We start from the raw sequence: 17,605 nt of genomic DNA, 5'->3' as shown, positions 1-17,605 counted from the left end.
ATGTATTACATATTAGAAAACAGGACAAAAAGTCGTAATCGTGATACTTATTGTTGTGACGGGAATCTGTTTGTCTTAACGAGAACCTTTTTTAGTGGTGTGTAATACATTTGTAAATGAGAGTGACAGAGGAGGGATAGCGCGCATGCTTTGTGCGCGTCACTCCTGTCAGCGGGTACCTGGAACAGCTGGGTTTACACGCGCTTTCTCTGTCCACGGTTGTGAAAGCTCCCAGGCTGCCTAATTTTAAACTTAAATATAGTATTAGCATCCATTTTTCACGATGTATAAAACCATTGTGTGATATATGTACATATCTAAATACGTGATGTCTCTGATTTTAGCATTTTAAAGAATAATTTCAAGGTTTACTCTCCAGTGACGATGGACAAACGAGGATTAACTGAACTCGAGGGAAAGGAAAACTTCAAGGACATTTTAATTGCTGCAAAAGAAGACCATATCTGAACGCTTGCATGTGTAGGCGTTGGAACAGATCATACTCACGTGGGGATTAAAAAACGAATGCCGATTTTTGCTTGTCCAAATACTCAAATCGTCGAGTTTTATGCACTAAAGGAATATGCACCCTACAACTCATTCAAACTGAAAGCCGATACTGCAATCTGATAATAACGAGCGAAACAACACATTAGGATATGGATACCCTGAAAGAGCGAGTTTTTGCCCCTAGTAAGGCGGGACTGAAGAATCTCGCGGGGAAGACGCTAGGACATATACACAGGTATTACTTATTTTGTTGTTGTTTTTACCTTAATAATAATAACAATTATAATTATAAAAATAATATGTAACTATTTCTAAAAAAGACGTGAAGCGTCATAATTTGCATCCATGTTATCACTCAATCATGGAAATTTTGGAATCAAATAAATTTGGAATTTACCATTCTGTACTTCCAAGACCAGTTTTTTTTTTTTTTTCATTTTCAAATATAAATCTTATATAAATCTTCATGCGAAGCATGTTAAATCATGCTTCTATCCAGGCTGCTATGCTACTGGAGATAAAATAATTCCCCCGAGGATCTTTCTTCTGGTTGGGTTTCCTAAATAATTAATGAAATCGAGTGAGTCGTGACACGTGCTTTATGTTAGATTTTAATATAATTAACACGTGCTGATCGGTTAGTATTTATACTGTAAAAATAAGGTTTGCCTTGTGTGTATGAGTACTTGCATTAACCGCAAAGAGATTTTCGTTTCATCCTTATTCTGAAGATGAATTTATGTCTCATTCTATTTGCAATAAGGCAAGACATATAAAAATATCCCGGAGCATAGCTGAATTGTTTTTACAACTTTCGTAAAAACTCTCGCCCACATTTCACTTTAAAGGTATTATTGCCTTTCATAGAAGAGCGCGCACACTCCGGTCCCTTCTGCTTTGTGGCTACTGGCGAACTATGTACCACCTTTGTTTTGCTTGTTTTAATTGTATCTTCTCCTGCACACTGGTAGTGAAAGTCTCACGCTACTTAATACTTAATAAAAACTACTGTTTAGTGTATCACAAAAAGTTCAATCAAAATGTTTAGGATTTAGATGGTAGACTATATTTCGTTTCTGTTTTTGCAGTTAATTATATATAGCTTATCGCATGCTGTATTTATGCTAGGCAATAATATTACCCGATACAATATCCAGCAATCCATTTAAATTGTACTTAAATTATTAATAAATAAAGATTGAGGAATTCCAAGAACTTCGGAGTTGGCCTTAGAGCTGCTGCATTGCGGGGTAAATACTGGAAAGAACACGACCCTTACATTTGTTCCTTCAAATAAAATATTTCAGGAATTTTAATAATGAATCTATGCCAGTCGGCTATATTGTCTGATTCAAACTGGGAAAACCTTGCTAAATTAAAATCTTAAATTAAATACAAGCTAATAAAATTAGAACACGTTTTCGACGTCTTTCCTACACTGTGTTATATGAAACAATTTGACTCTCTTGTTTCTTTGTCGTAGGGTTGTGGAAAAGAAGCAGAAAACTGGTGAAGTAATAGAGCTAACGGAAGATGGCCGTCCATCCGAGATAACTGAGAAAAAAGCCCCCTTGTGTGACTGCACGTGTTTTGGCCTCCCTCGCCGTTATATCATAGCCATCATGAGTGGTCTTGGTTTCTGTATTTCATTCGGTATCCGTTGTAACCTGGGGGTCGCCATCGTGGACATGGTCAACAACAGCACTGTCCACCGGGGCGGCAAGATTATCGTAAAAGAGGTGTGCGTGTGGGACCTCCCCTCAGTTAGCCTGCTCACTGACTGCTCCTCTTCTTCTATTTGTTCTCATTCAAAGCAATGTAATGAAGCGCAGTGATTAATAAGACCCCAGACGTGAAAACGCGACGTGTTTCCTTTAAATATATAAATAAAACACATTTGTATTTCAGGCATATTAAAACTAATTAGAATAAATAAGTGATCTATGGCGTCCTATTTAGGCTACTTACAGATTATTTTCCTATGAATTTGTTTTCTAAGAAAGCAAAATTTAACTGGGATCCAGAGACAGTCGGGATGATCCACGGCTCGTTTTTCTGGGGATACATCGTGACACAGATCCCGGGAGGATACATCTCCTCTAGGCTGGCAGCGAACAGGTGACTCCGCGTTTTAATCAGACTACGTTCACAATATCTGCCAGATTATAGCAGTGGCCCACGGAACGACAGACTGGAAATATAAAGCTGTTTGCAGGCTATAACGTCTTCATATGGGCCCATTCTAACCACTATTAGGTTTAGGCTATATGTATTAAAACTACAAGACTGCAGTTTTATTAGCCGTCACTGCGTCTACCCCATAAACTTAGTTGTAATCTACATATATTAGGGTCACATTCTAATCATTAGCCTATTAGTTTAGGTAATATGTTTTAACTACAAAATTGTAGTTTAAATAGCCATTACTACGCCTATCCTATAAATAACCTATTAGTTGGGACATTGGGCACTTCTCATCATTATCGTAAATGTGAAAATACTCACACATGACTAACGAAATCTGAAAGAAATCAGCGTGCTGACCACGAAACACGCCTAGGCACGTGCCCGAGAGGTTCACCCTCTCCTCGTTAATGAAGTCTCGAGGGAGACGCGTGTCTGATCGTTTGTATTCGAGACACATGGCAACCGGCGGCTGCAGTGTGGGCATTGCTGGGAAAATGCTGGCAACCACGTCCATATACCAGATAATACACACTAACGAGCTATCGCCAATGTATTCCCTACAAGGGAAAATCTCTATCTAATAAATAAAAGAAACAAATCCAAATACAAACAGACACACTGATTTATGATATAAAGTAGCCAGTTGAAGTAATTTGATAATAGGATAGCACCTTAAAAAACAACCAACCAACTGGGGAAGGGGTAGCCTAGAAAATTCAGCAGTTGTATAATTTTTTTGTCAAAATAAACCCCAAAACGACTGTATAGATACTTTATATTTGGAGGATCACTTACCGTAAATGTCGATTTAATCATTCGTATATCGTATGTCGTATACTGGGTTAGTGGGTTTAATCTACAGCAGACTGATTTAGCCATTACACTCATGTTCTTTTATTGCTGCAGTTGTTATATAGTGAAACAGTCACCCTTTGGTAATGATTCACAAAATATGACTTCATTACATAAGAATGACAAGAGTGTAGGCCTATCCTACCTCTAGGCATACATTCACCTGCATCCTTCAAAGTCTAGCTACTATTAAAATTCAGGTATAAATATAAATTCGAATACACAATAGATATATCCTAATCGTGGGTCTGAAATCATAAGAAATGTAAGCAATTCAGAGCTGAATCTTCTGAGGTGAACAATCCATAGCTGTATATTCTTTTCCCATTCAAATAAATTATAATTTCATCATGGTGATTAGACTACAAGAAATGAAAATTTTGATGCATTTGTTTGACATTAAAGTTCTGTAGTTGCTGTAACCTGTAACCTACTTCCTGGGAAGTCCAAATGCATCAGACACATGAGCACTGCTAATGTTTCTCTTTGGCTTCGATTTCCAGGGTGTTTGGTGCTGCTATCCTGTTGACATCAACACTCAACATGTTTATTCCTTCTGCTGCACGTGTGCACTATGGTTGTGTCATATTCGTGAGGATATTACAAGGCCTTGTTGAGGTAGGAAGTGTATGCAACTATTCAGCTTATTAATCACATTCAAATGAACATTTTCCTGAGTCTTCTTTTATACCATGTGATACACATCGTAAACTATTATTATGGATATGAATGGAGTTTGTTAAAAACCTCTTTTGCCTCATTGTTTTATTGTATGATTTTCAATCTACTGTCTCAAACCATACCCCTAAAATCAGTACAAACAGACATTACAGTAGTTGGAGCAGATCATATGAAATGGATATTTGAAACCAAACAAAGGACTGACAGAGAGAGAGAGAGAGAGAGAGAGAGAGAGAGAGAGAGAGAGAGAGAGAGAGAGAGAAGCTTACCAACCATAAGATGATCTACCATTACATTCTTTGTTGTGTGCAAAGTGAATGACACCAGTAGTCAAAGCAAGTGAATGAAAGCAGTGTAACCACAGCAGCTCATGTTCTGTGTGTATTGACTAATTCCAGCAAATTAAACATTAGTCTACCTTTCTGCTTCCCTTGCTGGAGCAAGCAATTTCTGTTCACCAGTGAATGATTGTGTGTAAATTAGTAGCTAATGAAGATTAAATGGGACCATTACTGTTTTTGTGTTAAAGCAGGCAGGTTGCTTGGCTTTGTACTGGCCACCATGGTTTATTAATCCTTATTAAGAAGGTGACTGAGTTTTATTTGTTTGCTTTTGTGCTTTCTTTTTTTAACAATGTTGTCTACTCAGGGGATTTAAATTAATATTCGGTCACTGTATTTGGCTGCTTAATGACGAAGGTTTGTAAACTCAAAATGTACCAATGTACACTTATTGCCACATTATTATACTTGTGTACATATATATATATATATATATATATATATATATATATATATATATATATATATATATATATATATATATATATATATATATAGTCTGTCTATTTCCATATGTGCTTTTCATTATCCATTCTCTACCACTTCATCACTAGTCAATTTCTGACCACAGGCTTATTGTTGGCTGGATAGTTTTAGGTGACAAACCATTCTCAGTGCATCAGTGACAATGACACGTGTAAAACTCACAGCAACATTGCTGTGTCTGATAAACTTATACCAGCCTAACTCCCACAACAATGTCACTAACATGTCAGTGTTACTGCTGTGTTGAGAATGCTCTTTTACCCAAAAAAAGAGCAATTCATTAGACCATCTAAATTCCATCTAAACTATCCAAACTCTAGACCATCTAAACTCTTCATGTTCTGACTATAGAACAAAAGCTGGCTGGATATTTTAAAAAAAATAATCCAGCCAGCTGTTGTTCTATAGTCAGAACATGAAGATAAATTGGATGGAGATGATCTAATAAATTGTACATGGCAACAGATGGACTTTAGTTCTACGGTTTAATTGGTTTAGGTTGTGCACACTTACAATATGTAATATGTAACTGTACAACTGGTACAGTATGGTACTGTATAAATTAAAGGTGTACATACAATAAGTTTGTACCCATTAAAGAAGACTGAAGATATGTTTTTTATTATTTGATGAGTATTGATAAAGGAAAACTACATATGAAGGTATTTTATCATCTTGATTTGAACTCAGGGTGTGACCTATCCAGCATGCCATGGTATCTGGAGCAAATGGGCTCCACCCTTAGAAAGAAGTCGCTTGGCTACCACTTCTTTTTGTGGTAAATATGAGTTTTTATTTTACAGTAATAATAACTATGTATATAACACATTTCACACATTTATAATGCAGCTCAAAGTCCTTTATAGTGTATGTCAACAATTTAAAAATGTTAATCAGCATCATATTGCATGAAGGGACTAAAACCAAAATCTACCCCTCAGGTTCCTATGCTGGGGCTGTAGTAGCCATGCCTCTGGCTGGAATCCTTGTGCAGTATTCAGGCTGGTCCTCTGTATTCTACATTTATGGTGAGTTAATTAACAATTTACCTGTGATTTGGGCTATATGCAAGATGGGTACGTACTGCTTTTATACTGTCCTCAGCAACTTGTAAAGTAACATTCATCATAAACCAAGTCATTGGTAAAAGTAGCATGTGAACAATGTAGGAATACTCTAGTATTAAATTATCCAGTCTTTATCAAAATGAAACAGAAATAATACCCCAACTGGTTGTAAGCATAGCATCCCTGTATTCAAGGTACATTATTAAGAGTTTTTTTGAAACTTTACAGTAATGCCCTGTGGAAGTGTAATGAAAGGAAATTTTGCACCATCTGTAACATCAGACCTGAGTGCAACACATTTAGCTGATTTCAACACAATTAGCTGGAATTCAGTTTACTAGAGGAAACATACAAGTTTAGGAGGACAGACTGAATGCACACTTAGAGAACTAATATAAGACATGTAGCAAAAACATACAGTATTACACCTGACCTTTATTGTATTTTGCTTGTTTAGGGAGTTTTGGTATTCTTTGGTACATGTTTTGGATTCTTGTGTCTTATGAGAGCCCAGCAGAGCACCCCACTATTACAGATGAAGAGCGACGCTACATAGAGGAAAGCATTGGAGAAGGAGCCAAATTGCTTGCGGCAACAGAGGTGGGTCTGTTGTTTCTTAAAAAACTATTGTCTCTTCTCATGAAATTTACAGAACTTGAATCATGAACATAAGCGCTAGGGTTACTGGGCAGCGTAGCTAATTTCCTATGAAACAAAAAACGTTTTGTAAAGTAATTATTTTAATGTTTAATTATTTTAATGTTCAGAAACTTTATTTTTGAAGATATGTAAGCTTAATAGTTCCTAGGTCAGAACTCATTTTCTAATAAAGAAAACATTTTGAATAAAGAAATAAATAAATAAAATAAATGATGCAATGTTTAGTTTAGAATATCCTCTGTGTCTTTTCAGAAATTTAAGACACCCTGGAGGAAATTTTTTACCTCCATGCCCGTCTATGCAATCATCGTGGCCAACTTCTGCAGGAGCTGGACCTTCTATCTCCTGCTCATCAGCCAGCCAGCGTATTTTGAGGAGGTGTTTGGCTTTGAGATCAGTAAGGTGAGTTATAGGACCAGGATCATTGGATCTTGAAGTGTTTGGCTTTGAGATCAGTAATGTGACCAGGATGTACCTGCTAAACTGAATGTCTAGCTTTGAATTATCAATGTTGGGTTTAAAAAATACAATAATTAGCATGGATGAAACTACGGCATAACCTGCCCTAAGGTTTATGCTGGTGGCAAATATTATTCTGCTAACAGTATTGCTGGATTGATATAGTCATATGGTATTTGTTCATGGAGGACAAACTGTTACTTCTCAGCTTCTGTATCATTACACAACACAACATGCTAGTGCTTGCATAATTGGCACTGTTTTTACTAACAGCTAGCTTCCATTATCTGATTGCATTTTCTGTGTTGGATATTTAGAAATATGATCTGAAAGTGTTAAAATAAATAAAATATGACATAACTATTGATTTCTGGCACCCAGACAGAGAGTGATATAAAACTGACTTGGCTGAGAGTATTCATTCAGCCACAGAATTGATTTAGCTGGTCATGGTATTGAGTAGCTTGATTATTTGAATCAAAGGCACATGGAGTTATGGTGACTTTTCTTTGAGAATTATTGTATCAAAGGTGGCATCTGAAATCTGAAATGTATTTTTAAAATAGTAATGCTTATTAATGCTAAATTATATCTTAATAAGTCCTGATAGATTAATTTCTCAATTTAATTATTAAAATGTATTACTTGTGTTTCATTTTGTTTAATTTTTATTATTACAAAGTGTTTTTTTTTTCTTCCAGATTTAACATATGATGAATTTGTCTTGTAAAACTGTTCACTGTGTGCCTGCCTATTAGATGAGATGATTGGTGTGTTCTCAGGTTGGCATGCTCTCTGCGCTACCCCACCTGGTCATGACTATCATAGTGCCCATAGGTGGCCAACTCGCTGACTTTCTGCGCAGCAAGAATATCCTGTCCACCACCACTGTCAGGAAGATCATGAACTGTGGAGGTTACAGAGACAGTCATTAGTGCACAGCCAGTTATATTGGGAGAGGGACCCTGTGACAGCTCTCAGGTTGACTTTTGACTCTTATGCTTGTATTACTATAGGATTTGGGATGGAGGCTACTCTGCTACTGGTAGTTGGCTTCTCCCACAGTAAAGGCGTAGCCATCTCATTTCTGGTGCTAGCAGTGGGTTTTAGTGGCTTTGCCATATCAGGTAAGAGACTGTTCAAAATTGTTGGGAGAAATTGAGTTCCAGTGATTACCAGTCTATAGCTTCACAATCTATAGCATACACAGATTATGTCTTCACCATAGAATTACAGCACTTTCAAGAATCTATTAGAAAATTGGTTTTCTTTCAGGGTTCTTTTTACTCCATCAATTTTTCTGTTTTTATCTATTTTTCTCATTAAGGCTTCAATGTGAATCACCTAGACATAGCACCCAGGTATGCCAGCATACTGATGGGTATATCCAATGGAGTTGGTACACTGTCTGGTATGGTTTGCCCCCTCATAGTGGGTGCCATGACCAAAAACAAGGTAATGAGACTGTCACAATTTCCACAATTTATAATAATATATTTAAATTAAGTGTATTTTTAACTGATATACAGAAAGTTGTGTTAACGTATGGCGCACTTAACATAAGAATTAACATTAATCAAAGAAAATGTCCCTCAAAGCTGTGAATGCGTTTCTTTTCATATACTTGGTAGACCCGTGAGGAGTGGCAAAATGTGTTCTTGATTGCCTCGCTGGTGCATTACGGCGGCGTGGTGTTCTACGGGATCTTTGCCTCAGGTGAGAAGCAGCCATGGGCCGATCCAGAGGAGACCAGTGAGGAGAAGTGCGGCTTCATTGATGAAGATGAGCTGGCTGAGGAAACCGGTGACATCACACTAAGCCATGCTCCACTGGGAGCCCAGGGAGCCTTCGGGCCCCCCCCGAAATCATATGGAGCCACAACTCAGCTGAATGGGGGATGGGCAGAGGGATAGTATAAAAAGGGGGAATACATTCAGGAGGGAGCAGAGCCAACCTATCCTCATGGTAGAGATGGATATTCATAGAATATTTAGGGATGGATTACGTGGGTCACTACAGAAGTTTTAAAAACCTGAAAAGAATTAAATGGTTGTGGTGACTGATCTGAAACTATCTGCATATAGTTTGCAGTGATGCAAACTGCAAAGTTAATAAAGGGGGAATGGGTGAGACAAATTCTGAAATTATGAAGCAGGAAGCAAGAAAGATAATTACTTAAACAGCTATTGTATACATAGAAAAGGGACTTATAGATAATTTATTATAAATGTAACAAAGTCTTTATTAATCAAAGAATGTAAAATAGTTTGGAAATCAGTTACCGTATTTAAAAAGGTCTTTCATAGAATGGTATGAGAGAGTTCAGGAAGTGTTCAAATAAAGACAGGTTGGGTCCTATTATATTTTACTCAACATTTTGTTTAACATTTTGACCTTAAATAAATTATAAGATTGTATAATATGATAAACAGATATGTACTAATTATAAATATATATACAAATGGTTACACAATATAGTTCATAAATTAACAATTCTAGAGAATATTCATATTCTCATTCACATTTCATATTTAATGTATATTTGATCCTGAAATTGTTCTCCATAAAAGAGGGGATGTGTAGTTTTTATCAGTTGACACATCACTAGTAAAACAGAATATTCCAGAGTGTTGTTGGTTGACATGATGATGAGCAAGTGCATTTTTGCCATTGTAGATTTTGATCTTTTGGATTTATAAAAATAGGCAACAGTAGGTTTTACCTAAAATACCTTAAATGCTGTACACTATAAACTGGTCCACTTATTTGGGATCTAATCCTTAAAGCAAAATGAAAAGTACATTGATTGATACTTAAATGGCGAATTATTGTTTATTTATTTATTTCTCAGAAAGAATATATGGTATAAATTTGAAGAACATATTGATGTACTTACATATGTCAGTAAATTAAGAGGTGTAACAATGTATTAACGTTCAAATGTCTGACAGTTCTTTTGATTACATGTTTGAGGTGCCCTCTTATACCCATTGTGGCACAAATCTAATTTTACAGCATTAATTTGATTCATTTTACATATGTACTTCAAGGAGATGTGTGTGGTATGAGATCTGTATTGCCTTTCCAATACAATCCTGTACTCTAGCACTGAGGCAGTCTAGCAAGTATTTCTTCAAGAAAGCGATTTAATTTCTTGTGTTTATATAGATCTACTGTTTCTGTGAGACTGCTGGGAAGTTGTGTTGGTGATCTGTATGCTTCTTGCAGTGCAAAGGCTATATTTTTCATAGACAGAACCATATGAAGGCTCACAATTTTAAAGTATATTGAGATGTCAAACAAAGCATGCTATATATGTTGTCCAACTGAAAACTCAATGAAACCTTCATACAAATGCTTTGTGACTAACATTTTCTGCTGTAATCATCATTGAAAGTTGGTTTAATGTTTGATAGAATTTCTTGCAGATACCATCTTTAAGTCCAATGTGTGCTTGATATGCTACCCAGGACAAGTGTAAGACTGCTTTTCAATGGCTGAATTGATTGATGAGAAAAAAAAAAAAATCTTGTTACATGGAAAACGATACATTGCAATAAGTTAATGGGAGTGGTAACCATTATAGCACATAAAATATAATGTGAATCTAAGTCATTTTATATTAGTTGTATATGGTGTGATGTGAAGAGTTAAAACTAATGTGGAATTATAAAAGAAAGGTGTAAATCCAGCATTTCGCTTTCAGGGGACAGATCTTACAATGTCTGCAACAGCTTGGGGGAGTTTGTTGCAGTTTTCTGAAAATGTGCCATAATTTCATTCTCTCTAGTCGGGCTAGCTGTTTCATTTTTGTGCCACTATGAACTAGCCAAAGCCCTTTATACATATATGTATTTGGGTCAAATATGATGCGTGTTAGTGTTCACAAAAAATAAAAATAAAAACAGCATTAAATGTCATTTTATTGTGGAGATATTCAGATATATACCGATGCTTAACATAGTTTAAGAATTAAGCATAAACGTCATTAACTTCTATTGTTGTGTCAAAGAGTGATTTATTGATGTCAAGAAATGATTACATTGTACTGCAAAACACATTTCTTAACATTCCTTACCAACTGTAATCACATAGCATGTTTTTGAATAACCATCTTAAAATCTAAATTTAAAATCTTTACATTTGAAACTCACAGTGTCTGAACCTTTTAACCTTGCAAAGTGTGCCCACACTGTGAACAACTGGTATTATCTAGGTTCTTTCATTCAACAGGGCTCCTGTTGTTCAGCGTTGACTTTCCTACCTCTCTTCTAAATGCCCTTTCCACCTTATAGAGATGGCAGAGTCAATAGTCTTCACCCTTCCAACATTCTGCACTACATCGATGTTATTGACCTCCTCTGAGGTAACGTTTTCCAGCAAAAAAAAAAAAAAGACAAATCACTACTAATTAGATTAAATGTAGATTACAAAAAAATTTCCAATTAGTATCTTTAACTGCTTTACCAAAGTGCTGAGTAAAAAAGCATGCAATTATGATTGTTTCTATGTTTGAGTGGTTTTCAGCAAATTGATATCTTTTGAGATTCTGTGAAATGTCAGTTATACATTATTGATTGTTACCATTCAGTTTTACTCACATATAAACTATTTCCTGTTGGTTTGACCTGCATTCAATTGACATACACTTTGCAACTGCAATTCAAGCCTGGGGGATGAACTAGCACACCCTAATGACCTAAGCTGCCTCCCCTTTTGCATGTTGATGTGACAGCACACACAATCCTGTCACCAGTCAAGCTGAACATGTTTTTCCACAGTTAACCAACCAGACCAGTCACGCCAATTGCCCTGCTAACAGGTCTACACAGCTGAAAAGGCCATTGGCTCATCTCTCTCAAAATGTCCGTTTATGACACCACATTCCACACACCTTGCTTATTTTTGGCATTGCCTTCATGACTGAACAAAGAGGGTGAGCTTGTAGTATGCATGTACATGTTGTGTAACAGATGAGCTGGTGCTTGGCCTTGGGGGCAGGTGTTTTGGGGTATCCAAGGATCCCTTGGGACTGAGTGTTCTAATCAAGATCTAAAATGACTATTTAATGACGAGAGCTCAGCAGGGCTCAGAGTTGCCTGAACATGATTATCCTTCTACCCAACCCCTTTCAATAAACCCACCCAGTCTTGACGTAGTCATGCACTCACCAATATTAACAGTGCCAGAGGCCTCAGACCAGAAACAGCAAGAGAGGAAAAATGAGCAGTAATCTTGCACCATAGATTGATTATTTTCTTAAAACCTCAATTAGGATTTTGTAAACCCAATACAACTATCATTAAGGTAATATATGTGTCCACTTGTTCTCAAAAAAAACCTAAAAAAGTAAATCTATGTTATGGCATTAATGAAACAATGATGTAATGGGTTATAGTGCAGTTACTTTTTTTTACTTCTGGTCATAGAGAAGGCATTACTGAGGTTGTTTGGTCATTTATATATTTATTTATTTATTTCCTCCCTCCTTAAAGGCAGAGCTGAGGTTGCCCAAGTATGAAATGAGTCGTTGCTGTGGTGACTTAGACCATTGAAACATACTTTATGGATAATTTTAAGGGGTTTGTTTATCAGGAATTTCAACTTACATTTTCCATGAGTAACAACATATACTGTATGTTTCTACACTTAGCAATAGGTTTGTAACAATATCGTAGCCACTGTGAATTATCAATTCATTATTATGGTGTTATTAAGTGAGGTTTTTAACTATCACCAAGAAAATCTTATAGTTTATAAAGGGGTTTGCAGAGAATTTCAATCATCTTCACATCAGTTAAATCCACAAACTGGATGAAAACACACAAAACAAACCCCTGTTCTATGATTCAAACGGAATTGAACAAGAGTAAGAGGCAGAGCTCAGCATTCTGGTGTTTTAATAGCCACATCACTTGGCAAGCAAAACTTCTTTGTTCTCACCAATTAATTAAGGTAAAATGACTATTTCATCACTTATTAACACCTCTCTAGCATGTGGGAACTTCTTGCCCCTTTCTCGTCTCATTCTCACCATCCCAGAATAGTTGTCCCTGCTGGGTTCTAACACTACAGTGTTTGCGCTCTTTGTGAGGACTGAGTGGCTATGCTTGCCTACTGTGTGTAGCCAGGCAGAGCACTAAACGTCACAAGCCCGTGCTTCAGGAGCAAAGTACACTTTCTGTTAAAATGTTAGAGGTACATTCAGATGGCATGTAAATCTTAGAGCCTTGTTAAAATTTGTACAACAAACCCAGTGCTCCAGGTGATCCTTATTTTTGAGAATGGCCTCCTGATTTGATGGAAGCCATTTGCAGACATTTGCTACAGGGACTCAGGTGTACTCCTATCACTCCTGCCTCTTTAAGTCTCACAGTGAGCGAGAGGGAGAGAGGGGAAGAGAGAGAGATCAGCTTGGCCACATGTTGAGAAGAGGGTACACATCCTTAGGGAGAGGCTTTCCTATTCAGCTCTGTCCCATAGCAGATGGGCTCTACTTTGTGTGTGTGTGTGTGTGTGTGTGTGTGTGTGTGTGTGTGTGTGTGTGTGTGTGTGTGTGTGTGTGTGTGTGTGTGAGAGTGAGGGAGAGAGAGTGAGTTGGGTTGGGCTTACATTTAATGAATGCTACACCTCCCTTTGTTTAAAAATGCAATATGAATGAGGTGGCTTGGAGAAAATATGAGTAAATGGAAGTAAGTCCAAATTAAATATGATAAGGAATATCAGTCAAGAGTTCTTAATAAATGCATGGCATGACATATGTGGTACATCAGTAGTCAGAAAAATAATTTGACATGGTTATACGAATAAGGTAATATTATTTCTACATAGAGAAGAGAAAATGTACATTTGCATGTACAGACTCCCTATTCATGGTCTGTATAATGTTCACTACGCTGAAAGAAATAAACAGTGCAGTGCTCTATTGAGAAACACATTCACAAACATACACCTGTATGCAGGCATTTCATGCATGTGTGTGCGTGTGTGCATGAGTGGAACATGGCCAGAGACAAAGAAGGAGGAGTGCTAATGAATCCAGTGAGTAGGGGATGGGAAACATGAGAAAGCTGGAGAGAGAATGAAGCACATTTGAGTGCAGGAGAGGCAATCTGATAAGACTGTTGTTATGAATGACCTTTAGCTTGTGAAATACAAGTACTTTTTGTTTCTGTTCCAGGACACAAGTACCCCCCCCCTCCAAATTTCTTAAAATTACAACTTCCTTCATTAAATTATTCCATTGAGAGCCATGATAGAAAAGCCGGCACAGCACTGTCCAACATTTCCTATTTCAAAATTAATTTAATCTCTCACACACCTCACACACAGTACAGGAGTATTTGTGGAAATCTAAAAAGATATTTTCCCTCTGTAAGAGGTTTTCTCGATTGGATTGCTCTCGGTTCACGGTGTCAAAGTGCAGTGGAAATACATCACCTCCTTTTAGCTGAACACTACCTCAGGCCATTCTCATTCACTACTGCTGTGTCAAAGAAATTGGCTGACTCTGAAATGACATCTATTTATAAAGTACAGGGATTCATCAGTAGAGCAATCTAGTGTGCTTTCACCTCTCCTAGCTGGCCTTGAGATATGAGCTGGGGGACAAAACTGTAACTACAAAAGCCAGCTAAGAAAAGTGAGGATACAGTACCTGATATTCACCTTGCAGAACACTGCAGAGGCTCAGGTGAGAAAGCAAGCATGTGTCCCAGTCCTGTTCTCACCAGACATGCCACAGCACTCTTCATGTTCCCACCTTTTTCGTACTTCTGAGACCCATAGTCTTAGCTCATTTTTTTGTCAACATTATCTCAGACAGGTCTCTCAGTATGATGTGCATCAACCGTTCTCTTTCCACCCATTTTCCCCAAGTTTTGTATTCTGGCTTCTGCCTGACTGCACTCTCCAGTAGATTAGCCAGTGACAGAGAGAAGAATCAGTACCAGACATGGTGAGTCACAGCCATACTTCTACTGTGTGTTCTATAACTTACCACAATTTGCATGTCAATTTTAAGAGACTAACTTTGTACATGTACCTTCCCCCCAGCCCATGCGATTTAGCTGTATGACAAACAGACAGGGGAGCCAGTCACTTATTTCCTGAAGTTGTCATTTTGCAACTGAATATACAGACTACACTCTGGATACATTTTATGCTTTAGGTTTCCAGATGAAAAACCGTGTCATTGTTAAATGAGTAGCAGATGACAGCTGCATGCTCCAGTCTGTGTTTGTCTGTGGTTCAGCAGGGTTATTCTCCTGTAGGCGGACTGATAGATCCCCAGTCTCCCTCAGCAGTGAAACTGCTGACCCTCAGCTAGAGATTGACTGTGTGGGTAGTCTTTTCATCACTGTCTTAACGAGGCATGTCTTTGTTGCTATTTCCCTGCCTCTAATATAGTGAGATGCTGTTGAGCAGTGTGATTCAGCCCTGAAATATACTACAAATGATTTGTAATGTAGTGGTGGAGGATTTCATTACTTAAATGTTTTTAGCAATTCACTTGGTGTCAGTATAACAAAGAGATTTCTATATTCAACTAATAATTTGAAATGATTTCTATATTTACTTAATGATAATGTGCACAGCTGTTTACATTCACCAGCCACTTTGTGACAAACAAAGATGTCTTGAAGATGTGTAGTTATAATCTATAGTCCAGCTATAGTCCTGTCGACATGCATAATTTGTATTAGACATCCTCAAACACTTCAGGAATGGTCAGTTCCTGAGTGCATGACCATTGTTGGTAAGATATTATTGGTTGACAGACTAATCAACCTGGCAGTCACACTGATGTGTAAAAATGCCTGTGCTTGATAAACAAGCTCAGGCTGAACACCCACAACCATGTTACTACCATATCAGTGTAAATGCTGAAAATGGTCCACAACTTAAACCCAAACAACTGTAGTTCTATATTTCATGCCAACAGCATACAGGCTGACACTGTACACTTATAAAATAGACCTATTAGACAGGTGTACCTAATAAAGTGAGCAGTGAGTGTAGGTAAAAGGTAGGCATTTCTAATAAATTGGCTAATAGTAAAGTGTTTGGTAAATAACTGTAATCTTAACGAACTTCTCTCAGGTGCATGACGTTGAAAAAAACAACAACAACAAAACAACCCCCACAACATTATTACCACATTGTAGCTTACCATACAGTGCAGGGTTCATAGAATTATACTAATTTAATTATGTGGACCTAGGTTTATATATGAGAAGGTAGAGGAGGATTTGTTGGGAGTTATAATGATCCTATAGAGCACTCTTCAAAAGTATTAATAAGGATTTGGAAAAGCTGACCATGAACTAACAAGGTAAGGAGAATATCTAGAGATTGGTCCTCATCATTTACTGATGAAGACAAGCTGAGCAAAAGCCAAAGCTCAGGCTAACCAAGCAGATGTCTGGGTCCTGAGACCCATCCCAGGGGGAAACTTGCAAAAAAGAGGAAGAATCAAAAATGTTGTGCCTGTGGAAGCTTCAAAACAGAGACCTGAATGAATGATGACGTGAACTGAATAATGATGTGCAAGAAGGCCTCATATATTCTTGCTGCATTCCCTGACCAACATTAATATTTGTATTCTGTTATTGTTTTGTTTGTCATTATTGATTCTACAGTACAATATTATATGCATTACAATTCTGCATGGCTAGACCTGAGAGTTGAGGTCCTTCAAGGACAGCATCTCATGAGTATTTTCCTAGTTTATGCATGCACAACTACTGCTTGCATTGGCCTTTCGCTGTAGTCTTCCTATATATCTGAACTGAGAAAACACCATAGTTTCCAAGGAAACAAGGACAAGAAAATGGGGGGGGGGGGGGGGGGGACAAAAAAAGATACAGCATCAACATCAACTTAGGAGCAGACATTTTTATAAGACTACTACAGCATGATTATCTTAACCATCTACATTCATTTATCTAAATTGTCAAGATTTTTTTTGTTGTTATTACAGAAAAGTGAAAACAAACTGGTCTTTGCCAAACATAACAACTAGCATGTGTCTCAGAGCATTGGACAATAGCTATACGGGCATCATTGCCACTCATCTTTGTGACTTTCTTCTTAACAAAATCTAATTACCTTAATCACTCTCCCTTTCATTACTGGTGTATAAACAGGTTATGAGAGCTAAATCAAGGTTTTACAAGGAGTACATCACTAACAATAGTGTAGAAAACCTTGACCTTTAATTATTTAATTTAAAAAAACTCACAACCCACTGAAGTTAATACTGAAGTCTGACAGTTCATGTAATTCATGTTATTAGTGCTCTGCTCTGACTGAAGGTTTGGACAAGGTCTAGTGACCTCATTAATCATTAAATATGTAATG

General features: G+C 37.2%; 1 protein-coding gene across 2 annotated transcripts; it reads left to right on the top strand.

Moving 5' to 3' along the window:
* The first annotated feature begins 92 nt into the window (after nt 1-92).
* On the top strand, nt 93-12,814 carry slc17a6a (solute carrier family 17 member 6a). Of its 2 annotated transcripts, none has more exons than XM_035536177.2 (12): nt 93-745; nt 1,994-2,249; nt 2,510-2,628; nt 4,053-4,167; nt 5,748-5,835; nt 5,999-6,085; nt 6,582-6,724; nt 7,037-7,186; nt 8,026-8,158; nt 8,260-8,370; nt 8,571-8,698; nt 8,960-12,814. In XM_035536177.2, the coding sequence occupies exons 1-12, from the start codon at nt 660-662 to the stop codon at nt 9,059-9,061; spliced, it is 1,518 nt and encodes a 505-aa protein (XP_035392070.1). In that variant the 5' UTR covers nt 93-659; the 3' UTR covers nt 9,062-12,814. The 2 variants fall into 2 exon arrangements, with proteins under 2 accessions (XP_035392070.1, XP_026858986.2); XM_027003185.3 differs by having other exon boundaries at nt 95-745; nt 8,875-12,814.
* Nucleotides 12,815-17,605: the final 4,791 nt, after the last annotated feature.

This window comes from Electrophorus electricus, chromosome 4, assembly GCF_041902795.1.
Source record: "Electrophorus electricus isolate QZ-2024a chromosome 4, ASM4190279v1, whole genome shotgun sequence".
Taxonomy (NCBI): domain Eukaryota; kingdom Metazoa; phylum Chordata; class Actinopteri; order Gymnotiformes; family Gymnotidae; genus Electrophorus; species Electrophorus electricus.
This window is presented reverse-complemented; position numbering and strand designations above follow the sequence as displayed.

What these genes read in the sequence shown, in the direction of transcription:
- slc17a6a (XM_027003185.3), top strand. Translation starts at nt 660, where the DNA reads ATGGATACCCTGAAAGAGCGAGTTTTTGCCCCTAGTAAGGCGGGACTG. An exon ending in TCTAGGCTGGCAGCGAACAG is followed by an intron (nt 2,629 to 4,052) that starts GTGACTCCGCGT and finishes TTCGATTTCCAG; the next exon opens with GGTGTTTGGTGCTGCTATCC. An exon ending in TTGGCTTTGAGATCAGTAAG is followed by an intron (nt 7,187 to 8,025) that starts GTGAGTTATAGG and finishes GTGTGTTCTCAG; the next exon opens with GTTGGCATGCTCTCTGCGCT.